Source organism: Tachysurus fulvidraco, chromosome 16, assembly GCF_022655615.1.
Source record: "Tachysurus fulvidraco isolate hzauxx_2018 chromosome 16, HZAU_PFXX_2.0, whole genome shotgun sequence".
Classification (NCBI taxonomy): domain Eukaryota; kingdom Metazoa; phylum Chordata; class Actinopteri; order Siluriformes; family Bagridae; genus Tachysurus; species Tachysurus fulvidraco.
Genome location: NC_062533.1, coordinates 3,664,070 through 3,683,305, shown reverse-complemented (window position 1 = coordinate 3,683,305; position 19,236 = coordinate 3,664,070). Strand labels below are relative to the sequence as shown.

The 19,236-nt window shown below is 42.9% G+C and overlaps 1 protein-coding gene across 3 annotated transcripts; it reads right to left on the bottom strand.

The window, feature by feature from the left end:
- Window positions 1-82: 82 nt before the first annotated feature.
- Window positions 83-19,013, bottom strand: anapc4 (anaphase promoting complex subunit 4). Of its 3 annotated transcripts, none has more exons than XM_047801534.1 (28): window positions 17,890-19,013; window positions 16,344-16,449; window positions 11,677-11,809; window positions 11,516-11,590; window positions 11,391-11,411; window positions 10,912-10,956; window positions 10,741-10,825; window positions 10,500-10,607; window positions 8,616-8,699; window positions 8,318-8,404; window positions 8,135-8,199; window positions 7,459-7,501; window positions 7,201-7,277; window positions 6,921-7,021; window positions 6,771-6,822; window positions 6,572-6,627; window positions 6,418-6,464; window positions 6,123-6,179; window positions 5,982-6,038; window positions 3,761-3,854; window positions 2,950-3,047; window positions 2,398-2,459; window positions 2,269-2,307; window positions 1,721-1,822; window positions 1,488-1,568; window positions 1,234-1,401; window positions 723-849; window positions 83-488 (listed from the first exon to the last, which is right to left on the bottom strand). In XM_047801534.1, exons 1-28 carry the CDS (start codon window positions 17,995-17,997, stop codon window positions 264-266), a joined length of 2,403 nt encoding a protein of 800 aa, XP_047657490.1. In that variant the 5' UTR covers window positions 17,998-19,013; the 3' UTR covers window positions 83-263. The 3 variants fall into 3 exon arrangements, with proteins under 3 accessions (XP_047657490.1, XP_027019205.1, XP_027019206.1); XM_027163404.2 differs by having other exon boundaries at window positions 11,391-11,417; window positions 17,890-19,012; XM_027163405.2 differs by having other exon boundaries at window positions 723-846; window positions 11,391-11,417; window positions 17,890-19,010.
- Between the last annotated feature and the right edge of the window lie 223 nt (window positions 19,014-19,236).

Below are 19,236 nucleotides of genomic sequence, written 5' to 3'. Positions count from 1 at the left end.
GAGCTACAGTATAAGTGTAGTCTTCCTCTACTACACAACTACACCATATAAATCAGGACAGGCATAAAAGTAAAGACAAGTACACTGTTCAAAAACATCATTTTATTCCCAGAAGCGAACACAGAATTTCAGTAAAGATGTACATTTATTACAAATATACACAAAATGTTTTATTTGACCTTAAAGTGGATGACCAAGTCAGATGTTGGTTTGTTATAAGTACTGTAGATTTACAAGTGTTTGTCTAAATCGGGCACAAAATGTCAAAGTGTATCTGACGCAGAAGTCTGCTCCAAGCTGTTCCATGACCTGTCCTTCATCTCTTCACATGCCTCCTCTTCTCCTCCATCTGCTCCCTGATTGGTCGATGTTTCCACCAGTCCATCCTGGTCACAGCTGATATCTTGCGACTCGTCGGCTCGCTCTTCCTCCTCCTCGTCCTCCACGTCCATCTCGAACACGCGGACGTGACGCAGGTTCGAACTCAGCTGATTTAGCAAATGCAGAATGCATAATTACAAAATGCATAATTATTATTTAGGATAATAAATTATGATAATTAATTATTCCATCTCGTTCACTGTATGTGTAACAACTTAACAGCAATCACTGTTAATCCTCAACCTTTAACATGCTGCATGGTTACTTTATGAAGATCCCATATGTTGTCGTTAAAACACACGATTTCATAGACACATAGTATGTAGTAAAAAACCGCTTACCACACATGAGACTTTGCGGATGCCATTCACGGCCACAAACTGGGCTTTCATGTTCTCTAGATCCCGGCTCATGGTTCCCAACGTCAGCCCTCGTACAGGGATCTCGGCGCTCTGCTGGTCCAACCTGCTCCACAATCAATCAGAGAACCTTCAGTGATCTGGATGAACAACTCTGTATACAATAATCACTTAAGCACTTGACTGGGGCTGACATAAGAATACAGGCACCAGAAGGAGATGTTCATTACACTAGATAGATTTTTAAACCCTACTGAAGGAGCAGTATGCAATTTTTAGGTACTTAGGGATTTCAAAAGCGACAACTTGCAGAATCTGATGGTTCACAAAGAAACAAATAAACAAAATATCTTAAATAAAAAAAATTATGTAACACTCTTGAATTCTGTTGAACAGCAGAGGAACTTTTCTTCCACTGATTAAATATGTGCACTAATTGGAAAAGGAAAAAAAAAAAAAAAGGAAACCGTGACTATTTTGCCGTCAGTGGTACCTGAGTTCAGGGTCCCAGATAAACTCCTCCCCACAGCTGAGGGCGGGGCCAAGAGGAAGCTGAGCCAGAAGCCGGAGCTTATTCTCGTTGTCCTCCTGGGCCTGCAACACCACGGTCAACGTCTCGTCGTCATAAAGACGGGCATCCAGGAAACTGTATGAGCGATCACTGCAACGCAAAGGCATCGTTATTAATCCGTTACTTTAACCTGATTATGGATCTAAAAGTTATCATTACCTTTAAATAAAACTTACGAATGCTCAGGTGTCTCATCAACCACACTGGTGTTCAGAGGGGGGTTTAGGTCGATAGCCACTAAGCCATTTTGGATAGATCTTTAAAATAAAATAAAAAAAAAACACGAGTGTCACTTCAACCAGAATGTTTCATACTTTTTCTTCTTCACCTCACAGTGGTAAGTATGAGTATGTGTGAGAATTGTGTGTGTGTGTGTGTGTGTATGTGTATGTGAGAATGGATAGAACACCTGTTTGGGTCTGTTGACCTCCTCAGAATACAGATTTTGGAAGTTGACATCTCTGGCATACAGAAAACTACATAGTGCATACCAGCGTTTTTATCATTCCACCTGCACGAGAAGAAAAATAACATAAATCATTTCATCAGAATGTAATAATAATCATAATAGTGACAGAAACACGTACAGAAACGAGGAGGGATCACTGTATACATTCTTTTGTTCATGTTTGGTCCAGGTCCACACACGCGCGCACACACACACACACACACACACACACACACATACACACACACACACACACACCTGCCGCCCACACACACACACACAATTATTTCCTCAGAATTTCTCTGCTGTTTTGTCTTCTGGCCATTTCCCTCCAATTCACTAGCTTAACTCTGTCCTAACTCACATCATCTACCATGTTGTGTGACTAGCATCTATTTACACTTCCTAAACTGACTAAAGAAATGTGTTCATCATGGTTGAATGATCCTGAAATGTCTGAAATGATAGAGATTTAATCAGCAGTTAAAGTGTCACTGCTGTACACTTACAGTGACGGAAGCTCAAACAGCCGCGGTGTGTTCTCCGAACTGTCAAGAACATAAGCGTACACGTCAACTCGTCTGTCGTCTGTCGACCGACTGTAATGCTACTGAATACATAGGTGTTAAATACGTTACCTCTCAGGCACAGAGTACAGCTGCAAACACACAGCCTGCTTCACTGAACTCCCGATCACCTCCTGAAATTAAAAACACAACACACCAATAGACCAAACACGATCAGTCAGTGAATGGACGGTGTGTGTGTGTGTGTGTGTGTGTGTGTGTGTGTGTGTGTGAGAGGGGAAACAGTAAATAACACATAGATGAATATTGATTATTGAACATTGACGAATGAAACAAGATAAATGTGACTGGGAAAGCAGATGAATAGGAACAGGTGTGTGTGTGTGTGTGTGTGTGTGTGTGTGTGTGTGTGTGTGTGAGAGAGAGACACACACAAACACGTCTCAGCAATAACTCTGAGGTAAACGTTAATGAGAGGAATGAAAACAAAGCCGATGTCACGTGGTTTCTTCAGCTGAGATGTGAACAGGGCAGCGACCTTTTAAGGTGTGTGAGAAAATTCACAAATCTAGCTGAATCTAGGAATTCTGAAGCGAGAGAGAGAGCGTGAGAAATATGCATTGCGTGTGTGTGTGTGCGCGTGTGTGTGCGTGTTAGATTTACAGCTGGTTTTTGCAGACAGAGATCAATGGAGCCCTCCATCAACCTCTTCACGAAGTGCAGAGACTTTTGTGGGTAGGTGGGAAACAGGAGAGGACTTTCTGTATATACACACACGAAAAATCACACAAAGGCAGACAATTTACAATGACTTGGCCCACAATACGAATTCCACCATATTCTAACTGCCTTAAATGCCATACAGCTTTAAAAAAAAATCAGATATTTATTTTATGTTTTTATTATATTTTATATATATATATATATATATATATATATATATATATATATATATATATATATATATATATATATATATATATATATATGCCTGTAGTTGTGTATATATATATATATATATATATATATATATATATATATATATATATATATATATATATATATATATATATGCCTGTAGTCATGTACACCTTCTCATCCAATAAAAATTAAATAAAATAATTTCGACCTAAGTCAAGAGCATGAACCAAAAGTGCAATATTTGAATTGTGTGTTTTTTTTTATTCCTTACTACCCCCCACCCCACAAAAAAAAACCACCCACAACAACGTGTTAGCTGTGTGAGCTTCATGAAGAAGGTAGAGAAACCTCCAAATGTTGAAGTTACCTCAGTCTTTCGAGAATATAATCGTACATCAGTGAGTTTAACGCTAAATTCCCAGCAGATCAGCATCACCACATTTCCCTCCATTCTGACATTTGCATGACTGCTTCCCCATAACTGTATAAATGTACACGTTTGCATGTGTGTGTTTGTCTATTCCTAGTTTGTGAGAAGGGAAAAGGTTTTTGCCTTTTAGGTGTTTGCTCTGCTGAACAAAGGTCACCCAGTGATTGCCCTCCATATTTGGGGGAGACACTAAATCTTCATCTTCATCTTTAAGATACTGAGGAAAAGAAATGAGTAAAAGTCAGGCTACAACTCTTATACTAATAAATATATATAGTACTATAGTATGTATTCATGCAGTCTGGACTATTGTAATGCATTATTAGGTGGTTGTGTTGTATCTTCAATAAACAAGCTACAGTCAGTCAAAAATGCAGCTGCCAGAGTTCTTAGCAGATGAATAGCAATAAGAGCAGAAAAGCCTGATTTTGGCATCTCTACACTGTTAGAATTGATTATAAACTGTTGTAACTTACATACTAAAATGTTTAGCTCCCATGTATATAATTAGTCTTCTAACGCCCTACAATCCATCACGCTCAAAGAGAAAATGCCGACCCCATGAAGACTGTGAGGAGAATAACCTCTTAATCAATACACAAGATAACGTTCTATACAAGCTGTATCTCCATCTGAGTATCTTAAGACTTTGGTACAGAGGAGCTGGTGTTGAAGCTGTAATGAACTCAGATGATGAGCTGATTTAGGAGTTGCTCAGGAGCCCCTGTCGAAAGGACATTATTTATAATCCCCTCTCTGGTGTTTATAGTAATTTATAATCCCACTCTCCTTTGTTTATAATAATGTATAATCCCACCCCCCTTTGTTTATAATAATTTATAATCCCCTCTCTGGTGTTTATAATAATTTATAATCCCACTCTCTGGTGTTTATAATAATTTATAATCCCACTCTCCTTTGTTTATAATAATGTATAATCCCCTCTCCGGTGTTTATAATAATATATGATCCCACTCTCCGGTGTTTATACAAAAGATATAATCCCACTCTCTGGTGTTTATAATATATGATCCCACTCTCCAGTGTTTATAATAATATATGATCCCACTCTCCGGTGTTTATACAAAGATATAATCCCACTCTCTGGTGTTTATAATATATGATCCCACTCTCCAGTGTTTATAATAATATTTGATCCCACTCTCCGCTGTTTATACAAAGATATAATTCCACTCTCCGGTGTTTATAATAATATATGATCCCACTCTCCGGTGTTTATAATAATATATGATCCCACTCTCCAGTGTTTATAATAATATATGATCCCACTTTCCAGTGTTTATAATAATATATGATCCCACTCTCCAGTGTTTATAATAATATATGATCCCACTCTCCGGTGTTTATACAAAGATATAATCCCACTCTCCGGTGTTTATAATAATATATAATCCCACTCTCCGGTGTTTATAATAATATATAATCCCACTCTCCGGTGTTTATAATAATTTATAATCCCACTCTCCTTTGTTTATAATAATTTATAATCTCATTCTCGGGTGTTTATAGTAATTTATAATCCCACTCTCCGGTGTTTATAATAATATATAATCCCACTCTCCGGTGTTTATAATAATTTATAATCCCCGTCTCCGGTGTTTATACTAATTTATAATCCCACTCTCCAGTGTCGATAATAATTTATAATCCCACTCTCCTGTGTTTATAATTATTTATAATCTCATTCTCCGGTGTTTATAATAATTTATAATCTCACTCTCCGTCGTTTATAATAATTTATAATCCCACTCTCCAGTGTTTATAATAATTTATGATCCCACTCTCCAGTGTTTATAATTATTTATAATCCCACTCTCCGGTGTTTATAGTAATTTATAATCCCACTCTCCGGTGTTTATAGTAATTTATTATCCCACTCTCCCGTGTTTATAATTATTTATAATCGCACTCTCCGGTGTTACCCAAATGAGTATGAGGTTGCCTTTTGAGTCTGGTTCCTTTCAAGGATTCTTCCTCTTCTCATCCCATGGAGTTTTTCCTTGCCATAGTTGCCTTGGGCCGGAGAGTAGATTTACATATTTGTATTTATCCCTAATATTTTATAATACAATATATAAATCATTCTTATATTCTGTGAAGCTGCTTTATATGTATATATCATACGATATGCTTTGATAGATACACACACACATACTATATGTATATATAGATATGTGTGTGTGTATGTGTGTGTGCGTGCATGTTAACATAGAAGTTTAATAAAACATATTTTTTAATACTTGACTCCTGAGTAAGGCATCTCAACAACATAAAAAAGACACACACCCATGCACAGACACACACTCCCTGGACTTGTCCTCACCTGCCCCACTCGTTCCACATTGAAGTACTTCCCCTTCCGATCAAATAGCTCCTCGTTCTGTCAGGACAAAAGAAAGCATGGAGACAATACAGCATGCAAAGAGATGTATCAATGTTCATTAAAGTACACGAGTTTACTCACAGCACTAAAATGCTCAGACAGGAAGTCCGCTACAAACGCCAGGTCCTTCTGGGTCACCTGGGGACACAATTAGTGCACACAATAATACGTAAATGTAAAATCCTAGGCATCGTAAAAAAAAATAAAAAATTATGAAGGATAAATATCTAAGTCTTTGATATATGTATTTGGGAACCACTTGGATTTCCCAAACCACCACATTCAAACTACTCATGATCGGCTCTGACCTAAACATTTCCATCTTATTCCAGACTTTCTGTATTTATTCTCACAGAGCAGTTTCTCGGTTTCTCACCTTGCTGAGTTCTGCTGGGACGTGATCTTCTGACATGCGAAGCATTGCTTGCCAGGAACAAACAAAAAAGCCCAGGATTACAAGTTCAGTTATGGTTAATCTTCCAGTATTAAAATGAAACACACACACAAACACTAGACAGTTCCAGTCTTACCGACAAAGAGCCATCGGAAAAAGGCCTTAAAATTCTTCATACTTTTATCGATCACTCTGGAAAGAAAAGACACACACACACACACACACACACACACACACACACACACACACACAGAACAGTTTATGACACATTCAGAAGCACATTTTAATGCACAGCGTAGCAGAGGAACATGTATAGGCCATGTGCTGAGACTTACTGTAACAGTTCACTAGCCTTTAGTGTGAAGGAGCCTACTGCTGTGATGGCATCTAGAAAAAACACGACAAAATATTATGCCATGTTGACATCAGTTGTGTTGATAAATTACGGTCCTACAGTATAAAAAAGATTTCGGTGTCTCCTTTACCTTCTATAGCTGCAGGGTCCAAACCAAGAGGCTGAAACTTTTGCTTCCACAAAGCCATGCCTTTTACTTCACTCAGATGATACAGCAAAGCCTCTGAACCGCTGACAGGGAGAACATGTTAATCACCACAGAGCACAGATAGGACAAGAAATACATCAAATCAGCAGAACACTTTACTTACAAAGTAAAAATAATAATAATAGTAATAATATTTAGTGCTGGGCAACATCACTGTGTTAACACTTCAAGTAACTTCTCCTGTTAATTCAAGGTTTTCTACCTCTGTAAGTGACTGATAACCAGTTTCTGGATGCTGGAGTAGGATGAATCGATGGATTGGCCCAACATCTTCAAGCCCTTCCGGTGTCAAAATGACATAAAAATTTGTAAACACAATGATAGTGAGTGAAACATTCGAGTTTGAAAGACGTCCGATCCAATGGTTAGTCTTTCAGAGATCTTTTCTTTTTCATGCGTCGTGTGAAGGAGAAAAAAAGGTGGCAGAAAACACACTAAATGCTAAATGCTCAAGACTTACTTTGACTGTCAGCTGATTCATGAGAAGAGCTTGCAGTTCAGGGCTGAAAGTAAGAAAAAAAAAGAAAAAAGAAAAATAAAAAAATTACCGAACGCACTTTTAATGGCTGTGTGAACCTGTCACAAAGCGCCTCCTACTGGACAGTACATGCTAATGCAGGATAATAGAATATTTACACTAGAAATTAAAGTGTCACATGAAATACGCACAGTGCTGGTCTTCACACTGCCTCTTAAACACTTCTACTGCAAAATGTGACAATTTTTAAAAATAAATTAATAAAAATAAATAAATCACAACATATTTGAATCAATTAGCTTTTTCAACCCAGGAGCTTTGATAAGAGCTACATAATTTCATTTAATTGTGAATATATTTAAAAAAAAAAAAAAATATATATATATATTTCTAACATGGGTATATTGTTTCAAGTCATCAAAATACCATCTTGCTTCTAAGTCACACCGAGTCAAGTCACACCGAGTCAAGCCCAATTAGAGCAAATTCCCTGACATTCTGGAGCCTCTGGAGTCGATTCAACACACTATAAAGATGCAGCTTGTGCAAAAATCAATACCATTCATCCATTCTGTGTAGGTTTAAAAAAAAAAAAAAAGAGAGTTTGTATTTGATATGATCAGATTAGATTCTGGTGTCTGATCTTCGGTGTCAGTACCTGGCATGTCCCCATAGCAACAGCTCCAAGAACTCATCTTGTACCTGAGTGCTTGTGTTCTTTTCCTGCAAAACAGCAGAATCTGGACTCAATACTCCAACTAGTATTTTAAGCTAGCAGAATGTTTCCAGACTGTCAGTGATGAGTATTAATAATAAAGCCATAAGGACAACGCTATGGGACCTGGACGAATTTGGTGAGGCGGAGGTCCATTTGCATGAGGATGTCCTCCCAGGCCTCGCACATACAGGTGAGAGACAGACGCAGGTACTGAATAAGATGCAGATAAAGACAGAGAGAAAAAAGAAGCTCTGGGTAACTACAAAAATAATAAATAATAATAAAACATTTCTAATTCTTTTTTTTTTTAAACAGAAGAAATAAGATCAGCTTTACGTGTACACTCCTAAATAAAAACAGCTGCTGTGTCTAATCTTTGACATATACGATACATATAAACATATAATACTGAAATCCAAACCTGGATGAGAGTGGAGATGTGAGTGAATTTTCGAGCCATCCTCGTTAGCTCTGGGAGACAAGAGGACAGCAGTCCTGTGTCCAACTGAATAAAGAATACGCAGCGTCTTTAGTCTTTATGCAAGCACATGACCGACGTTTAAACACAGACATCATTCTTTACCTTCACTTCCTGTACATCAGCCTGTGAACTGGACCAACACACTGCATTAAATCATTTAAACCACTACGTATTAGGCGCTGGGTGATCGGGAAAGACGCACATGCACACGCAAATAAATAAATAAAATAAATAAACAAAAGAAAAAAGTAAGACGGGCAGGCAGAAGGACAGAGAGAAAAACAGGACAGGCAGACAGAAGGACAAACAAAAAGACAAACAGAAAGAAAGAGATAAAAAAAGAGACAGACATTCAGACAGACAGGATAGACACAAAGAGAGACAAACAGGAGGACAGAGACAGAAAGACAGACACGAGGACAGAGACACAGAGAGACAGACAGTAGGACAGGCAGACAGACAGACAGGAGGACAGACAGACAGAGAGGACAGACAGAGAGAGGACAGACAGACAGACAGACAGACAGACAGACAGAAGGACAAACAAAAAGACAAACAGAAAGAAAGAGATAAAAATAAACACAGACAGACAGACAGGACAGACACAAAGAGAGACAAACAGGAGGACAGAGACACAGACAGTAGGACAGGCAGACAGACAGGAGAACAGACAGGAGGAGGACAGACAGACAGACAGTGAGGAGGACTGACAGACAGACAGTGAGGAGGACTGACAGACAGACAGACAGACAGACAGTGAGGAGGACTGACAGACAGACAGACAGACAGACAGAGAGGAGGACTGACAGACAGACAGTGAGGAGGACTGACAGACAGACAGACAGACAGAGAGGAGGACTGACAGACAGACAGAGAGGAGGACTGACAGACAGACAGACAGACAGAGAAGAGGACAGACAGACAGACAGACAGACAGAAGAGGACAGAGACAGACAGACAGACAGAGAATAGGACAGACAGACAGACAGACAGAGAAGAGGACAGACAGACAGACAGACAGACAGACAGAGAGGAGGACTAACAGACAGACAGACAGACAGACAGAGAGGAGGACTGACAGACAGACAGAGAGGAGGACTGACAGACAGACAGACAGACAGAGAAGAGGACAGACAGACAGAGAGGACTGACAGACAGACAGACAGACAGACAGACAGAGAGGAGGACAGACAGACAGACAGACAGACAGAGAGGAGGACTGACAGACAGACAGACAGAGAGGAGGACAGACAGACAGACAGACAGAGAGGAGGACTGACAGACAGACAGACAGAGAGGAGGACAGACAGACAGACAGACAGACAGACTCTACAAAGACTGTAATACTATAGTAATAATAATTTATAGCAATAAAGGGCATTAATATACCGACTCTCTGACCAATCAGCTTTGAGAATTCAACCAGCTGTTGTCTGACATGATATCAAGGTCATAATGAAACGTCTCAGAGATCTTATCATCTAACTACATCTTCCTTTAAATATTCTTTAAGATTCCCATCAGTTTTGTTCTCAAACATTCAGCAGTCATGAATCCGTGACCAATCTGAGACTTTTTTTTATTAGTTAAACAGAAAATAAACAGAAAGCTTTAAAATGTTCAATATCATGAATACTAAAGAGTCTGCACTGTTTGTAGTTCCCTATTTAAACGAATGTGACGGTGTAAATCTCGACCATCCTAGCTGCTGTTTAAAAGCTTTACCTCATGTCTAATCTCATGTCCTGTTGTCTAATCTTTAGTAAAAACAAACTGTAGTGTTAAAGGGACAGACGCTTGTGATGCTGGAGCTGTTTCTCTCACCTGGATGTACTGGATCTCAGAGTTCCTGTTCGTGGATCTTATTTCCGTTATGACCGAGAGAGATTTGAAGTCACTGGACAGACAGAGACTACGGCAGGCTCCAGAGATCTGAGAGACACGGACGGAGAGTTATTAAGTGTTTTCATCCTCGTCGCTGTAGATTCATAAAGACATGAAGAGTAAACGAGGTGATGAAGATCTGACAGAGAGGAGCAGAGAGAAGACAAGATGAAGGTCTCACTCCTTTGAGCGTGGCGATCTTATACAGCCCGTATGCGTAGAGCTCCAGAAAACCAGACGGCCCGCCCAGCACCAGGATGTTGAACCTGTGACACACGTGAGGTCGCCTCAGTGAGGCGGGAAACCAAAGGGTCTGACGTAACAATACAGGAAATCAAACCTCACCACTGACCTCACATCTCCCAGCAGGTTTGTGACCTCATCAGATTTCTCTTCACTGCAAAAGAAAACATGTGTGAGGACATAAAGGAAAGGACAACACACACACACATGCGCTCACACACACACACACACACACGCGCTCACACACACGCGCTCACACACACGCGCTCACACACACGCGCTCACACACACGCGCTCACACACACACACACACACTCACACACATACACGCACACTCACACACATACACGCACATACACACACGCACATACACACACGCACATACACACACGCACATACACACTCACACACTTATTCAACATCTAATCAATCCTGTGAGGAGAAACTAATCAACAGTACAGGTATGTTTATGTGGTGTTAAAGGCAACAAGCAGCTGCTGGTGCCATGTGACCTCATCCACCGACGGTGAGTATTTTCTGTAATTTCCTCCTTATTATGCAACAGAAGAGACAACGTTTTCCACCCACCTGAATATCTTGGATGACGAGCTGTAGCTGAAAACACACACACACAAAATAAAAACACTCTAGTGGCTTATTCTTATATTATCACTTTGAACAGATGAACAAATCCTCAAGCAAACCGAACTGACCTCTTGGGTAGCGTCGGTAGTTTGGGTAGAAAACGTCCGGACTCGTCCTCCGAATCGCTGGACGCTGACGACGAGCTGTACAGAGAAAGAAGAATCTTTAAAAGACTTCCATGGAAAACGCAAACAGACATGTATATGAACGAATCCCAGAAAGGACGGACTTGCTGTCGCTCTGCACTTCCATCCAGTGCATGCAGGACACGGGGCAGTCGACAGGAAACAGGTGAAGGATCTCCGCCTTCTCAGCGTCACACAGGATCACCTGCTTGGTGTCGCCCACGCTGAACGCCAAGACTGTCAACAACAACAGAAAAACATTACAGAAGCAACAGGGACTGTTTTTTTTAAATATTACACCTACATTAGATTCCAGCTGCTGCTGCAATTCACTCGTTCGTTCATCTCTGAGTACGTGGGATCACAGAAAAGCTCAGATTTAAAAAAGAAGCAGCTTTTATTTGTCAAATGTACACAAAAGTTCACAAACGGTGAAGTTCTGATCTTCACATATTCCGGCTTTCCATCGACTTGGAAACGACTTATAGTTCCAGTTAGTAACAAACAAAAAAAAACTGTAAACGTTCCATTAGACAACACGAGCCTTCTAAAACACTACACTAGACTAGATGCCTGATAATAAAGTGCACACAGTAAGTGTTTAGTCCCTAGTCCTACACTAATGATATAAGAGAGATGACGCATACAGACAGATGATTGTTTGTCCTGTTTGTATTTCCCAGTAAAACAGATCCTAATGGTTTAGAGTGTTTGACTGCAATGGGCAGAATTTCGTGCAGTACATAAACGTACCAAGCTGTTAAATCACAGATGCTCCGTATGAAGTAAAGTCACGTGGCTAAGTACGGTGACACATACTCAGAATTCGTTCTCTGCATTTGACCCATCCAAAGTGCACACACACGGCAGTGAACACACACACACACACACGGCAGTGAACACACACACACACGGCAGTGAACACACACACACACACACGGCAGTGAACACACACACACACACACGGCAGTGAACACACACACACACACACGGCAGTGAACACACACACACACACACGGCAGTGAACACACACACACACACGGCAGTGAACACACACACACACACACACACACACACACAGCAGTGAACACACACACACGGCAGTGAACACACACACACACACACGGCAGTGAACACACACACACACACACGGCAGTGAACACACACACACACACACACACACGGCAGTGAACACACACACACGGCAGTGAACACACACACACGGCAGTGAACACACACACACACACGGCAGTGAACACACACACACACACGGCAGTGAACACACACACACACACGGCAGTGAACACACACACACACACGGCAGTGAACACACACACACACGGCAGTGAACACACACACACACACGGCAGTGAACACACACACACACACACGGCAGTGAACACACACACACACACGGCAGTGAACACACACACACACACACACACACACACGGCAGTGAACACACACACACACGGCAGTGAACACACACACACACACACGGCAGAGAACACACACACACACACACACACACACACACGGCAGTGAACACACACACACACGGCAGTGAACACACACACACACGGCAGTGAACACACACACACACGGCAGTGAACACACACACACACACGGCAGTGAACACACACACACACACGGCAGTGAACACACACACACACGGCAGTGAACACACACACACACGGCAGTGAACACACACACACACACGGCAGTGAACACACACACCCACACACGGCAGTGAACACACACACACACACACACACACGGCAGTGAACACACACACACACACACACGGCAGTGAACACACACACACACGGCAGTGAACACACACACACACGGCAGTGAACACACACACACACGGCAGTGAACACACACACACACGGCAGTGAACACACACACACACACGGCAGTGAACACACACACACACACGGCAGTGAACACACACACACACGGCAGTGAACACACACACACACGGCAGTGAACACACACACACACACGGCAGTGAACACACACACACACGGCAGTGAACACACACACACACGGCAGTGAACACACACACACACGGCAGTGAACACACACACACACGGCAGTGAACACACACACACACACGGCAGTGAACACACACACACACACACGGCAGTGAACACACACACACACACGGCAGTGAACACACACACACACACGGCAGTGAACACACACACACACACGGCAGTGAACACACACACACACACGGCAGTGAACACACACACACACACGGCAGTGAACACACACACACACACACACACGGCAGTGAACACACACACACACACACACGGCAGTGAACACACACACACACGGCAGTGAACACACACACACACGGCAGTGAACACACACACACACGGCAGTGAACACACACACACACGGCAGTGAACACACACATACACGGCAGTGAACACACACATACACGGCAGTGAACACACACATACACGGCAGTGAACACACACACACACGGCAGTGAACACACACACACGGCAGTGAACACACACACACACGGCAGTGAACACACACACACACACGGCAGTGAACACACACACACACACGGCAGTGAACACACACACACACACACGGCAGTGAACACACACACACGGCAGTGAACACACACACACGGCAGTGAACACACACACACGGCAGTGAACACACACACACACACACGGCAGTGAACACACACACACACACGGCAGTGAACACACACACACACACGGCAGTGAACACACACACACACACACGGCAGTGAACACACACACACACACACGGCAGTGAACACACACACACACACACACGGCAGTGAACACACACACACACACACGGCAGTGAACACACACACACGGCAGTGAACACACACACACGGCAGTGAACACACACACACGGCAGTGAACACACACACACACGGCAGTGAACACACACACACGGCAGTGAACACACACACACGGCAGTGAACACACACACACGGCAGTGAACACACACACACGGCAGTGAACACACACGGCAGTGAACACACACACACACACACACACGGCAGTGAACACACACACACACACACACACGGCAGTGAACACACACACACACACACACACACACGGCAGTGAACACACACACACACACACACACGGCAGTGAACACACACACACGGCAGTGAACACACACACACGGCAGTGAACACACACACACACACGGCAGTGAACACACACACACGGCAGTGAACACACACACACGGCAGTGAACACACACACACGGCAGTGAACACACACACACACACACACGGCAGTGAACACACACACACACGGCAGTGAACACACACACACACACGGCAGTGAACACACACACACACGGCAGTGAACACACACACACACGGCAGTGAACACACACACACGGCAGTGAACACACACACACGGCAGTGAACACACACACACACACACACGGCAGTGAACACACACACACACGGCAGTGAACACACACACACACGGCAGTGAACACACACACACACGGCAGTGAACACACACACACACGGCAGTGAACACACACACACACGGCAGTGAACACACACACACACGGCAGTGAACACACACACACACGGCAGTGAACACACACACACACGGCAGTGAACACACACACACACGGCAGTGAACACACACACACACGGTAGTGAACACACACACACACGGCAGTGAACACACACACACACGGCAGTGAACACACACACACACGGCAGTGAACACACACACACACGGCAGTGAACACACACACACACGGCAGTGAACACACACACACACGGCAGTGAACACACACACACACGGCAGTGAACACACACACACACGGCAGTGAACACACACACACACGGTAGTGAACACACACACACACGGCAGTGAACACACACACACACGGCAGTGAACACACACACACACGGCAGTGAACACACACACACACACACACACACGGCAGTGAACACACACACACACACACGGCAGTGAACACACACACACACACACGGCAGTGAACACACACACACACACACGGCAGTGAACACACACACACACACACGGCAGTGAACACACACACACACACACGGCAGTGAACACACACACACACGGCAGTGAACACACACACACACGGCAGTGAACACACACACACACGGCAGTGAACACACACACACACGGCAGTGAACACACACACACACGGCAGTGAACACACACACACACGGCAGTGAACACACACACACACACGGCAGTGAACACACACACACACGGCAGTGAACACACACACACACGGCAGTGAACACACACACACACGGCAGTGAACACACACACACGGCAGTGAACACAAACACACACACGGCAGTGAACACACACACACACACGGCAGTGAACACACACACACACACAGCAGTGAACACACACACAGCAGTGAACACACACCCGGAGCAGTGGGCACGGGCGCCCGGGGAGCAGTTGCTTTGTATGCTGCGGCGCCCGGGGAGTAGTTGGGGGGTTCGGTGCCTTGCTCAAGGGCACCTCAGTCATGGCCGGCCCGAGACTCGACCCCACAACCTTAGGATTCAGACTCTCTAACCATTAGGCCACGACTTGCCCCACATGACATGTGATTTTGTCTGACGCTGAAGCTTACGATCAGATCAGTGCAATACTCATGTAACTCGTCCTTTAAGTTCTACATCCTAAAAAACAAAAAAAGATCCAAAATGAAAAAAACTTGATACGCTTACTCTTGCCATCTGGCCTCCAGGCCAGGGACGTGATCTCTTTTCCGGTGTTTTCGTTCGGGGCTAAACTCCAAACGCGCTGGAAATTAGCAAGACGATGCAGCAGGAGCTGAAATTGAGGATGAAAGAGAGTTGCAGAGGTCAATTACAGACAGCAAGATTTTCTTCACGCGTGCTGTGTGTTTTTGTGCTTTATTGCGGAATGAAGTTCAATTTTAAAAGTTCCATTTTTTCGAGATTTTCTTCTTTCCTGTTTTAATTTACATTTCATCTTTTATTTTAAAAAGAAAAAGTATTTCATATTTTGTAGACGTTACATAGATGACAGAGAAAAGTCTTCTTTTTCTTAATATTATTACATCTATTTGTTTCGATTTATTTATTTAATTACAGCACTGCTGGAGCAAACCTACTTATTATTCATCCTTGTTTACTGTAGAAAGGACGTAAATAATCACAGTATATCACCAAAGCTTATAAAGTTTGTGAAAGCTTATAAAGTTTATATTTTGGCTACACGTTCACATATTTCTCTATATGTTATTAAAATTAAGATTTGACTTTCATTCATTCATTCATTCATTTTCTACCGCTTATCCGAACTTCTCGGGTCACGGGGAGCCTGTGCCTATCTCAGGCGTCATCGGGCATCGAGGCAGGATACACCCTGGACGGAGTGCCAACCCATCACAGGGCACACACACACTCTCATTCACTCACACACTCACACACTACGGACAATTTTCCAGAGATGCCAATCAACCTACCATGCATGTCTTTGGACCGGGGGAGGAAACCGGAGTACCCGGAGGAAACCCCCGAGGCACGGGGAGAACATGCAAACTCCACACACACAAGGCGGAGGCGGGAATCGAACCCCAACCCTGGAGGTGTGAGGCGAACGTGCTAACCACTAAGCCACCGTGTCCCCCAGATTTGACTTTTTTGTTGATTTTATTTTCAGTTACTTTCGATCAAGGGTTCGATCAAAAAAGGAGGAAGGTAAAAATGTGCTGTGTGACCAATACTTAGTACTTAGACTTTATTATTTTTCAGTCTTACCAGATTTCAAAAACTACCCTGACATTTTCTGATATGCAGCACTATATGAGCAAAAGTATGTGCACCCCACCACCATCACGCTCGTATGCGCTTTTTGAACATCCCGTTCCGGATTTTATTCCGCTCTTCTGTAAAGTCTTTCCACAAGATGTTGGAGCGTGTTTGTGGGGATTAGTGATCGTTCAGCTACAAGAGCAGTAACACACCATGTCTTCATGGAGCTCTGTGCTTTGTGCACAGGGGCATTGTCATGCTGGTACACTGTCTGGGTCTTTTAATTCCAGTGAAGAGAAATTAGAGACAATCTGTACACTTGTGAGCTTCCAGCTTTAGGGCAACAATTTGAGGAGCAAAAACACGTGTGTGTGTGTGTGTGTGTGTGTGTGTGTGTGTGTGTGTGTGTGTGTGTGTGTGATGGTCAGGTTGTAAAATAACATAACATTAAAGGTAAAATTAGAATAAAAACGAGAGTGTGTTGTGTGCTCACCTCGCCTGCAGTGTTGGCCAGGGCTATGAGATCTCTCTTTGGAGACCAGGCCATGAAGAGAACAGGGTTCGGGAGCTGCTTCTCTCCCACTTGTCTGAAAGCTCGCATCCTGAACGAGGTCAGTCCAAATCCTGATCAGTACTCAGAACTCAATAATCAGAGCTCAATACACAGAACCCAGTGCTCAATTTTTGGAACCCAGTACTCAGAACTCAGTACTCAATAATCAGAACTCAGTACTCAATACTCAGAACCCAGTATTCAATACTCAGAACCCAGTACTCAATAATCGGAACCCAGTACTCAATAATCGGAACCCAGTACTCAGAACCCAGTACTCAATACTCAGAACCCAGTACTCAATAATCAGAACTTAGTACTCAATAATCAGAACCCAGTACTCAATAATCAGAACCCAGTACTCAATAATCAGAACTTAGTACTCAATAATCGGAACCCAGTACTCAATAATCGGAACCCAGTACTCAATAATCGGAACTTAGTACTCAATAATCAGAACCCAGTACTCAATAATCAGAACTTAGTACTCAATAATCGGAACCCAGTACTCAATAATCGGAACCCAGTACTCAATAATCGGAACCCAGTACTCAATAATCAGAACTTAGTACTCAATAATCGGAACCCAGTATTAAATAATCGGAACCCAGTACTCAGTACTCGGAACCCAGTACTCAATACTCAGAACCCAGTACTGAATAATCAGAACTTAGTACTCAATACTCAGAACCCAGTACTCAATAATCGGAACCCAGTACTCAATAATCAGAACCCAGTACTCAATAATCGGAACCCAGTACTCAATAATCGGAACCCAGTACTCAGTACTCAATACCCAGTACTCAATAATCAGAACTTAGTACTCAATAATCGGAACCCAGTACTCAATAATCGGAACCCAGTACTCAATAATCGGAACCCAGTACGATTAGCCGTGTTCAGTAGTGTTGCAGTCAGACAGACACTGCGATCACTGCACGGCGTAAACTAAACCATCCGAACTGTTTCTCTGACGTTTGTTTCTTCTTATTTTGAACAACTTGGTGCTTTACTGTCGGACTTCCTCGAAGCAGTGCGCATGGTAGGCGCTGACCAATCAGAACTCTGCTTTGGCAGCTAGCGAACCGTTAGCTACGGAATCTAAAATGGGACAAACGAGTAAAAAGCGAAAACGAGAAAACTTTTTTATTTATCATTTTTTTTATTTATGTTTACGTTTATTCACGTTTACGACAACTGGGAACTGGAATTTTCCAGCTCTGACTGTTTTAATACTGACCTTAAACTGTCTCCTCAAACTGGAATTAAAACATTTGTTTGGCAGTT

Bases quoted from the DNA above. Each gene is read 5' to 3' on its own strand.
- anapc4 (XM_027163404.2), bottom strand. From the start codon at position 17,997: ATGCGAGCTTTCAGACAAGTGGGAGAGAAGCAGCTCCCGAACCCTGTT. The intron at 3,855-5,981 runs GTGAGGACAAGT...TCTTTTCCTCAG, and splicing joins ATGTGGAACGAGTGGGGCAG to TATCTTAAAGATGAAGATGA. The intron at 2,308-2,397 runs GTAACGTATTTA...TGTTCTTGACAG, and splicing joins CTGTACTCTGTGCCTGAGAG to TTCGGAGAACACACCGCGGC.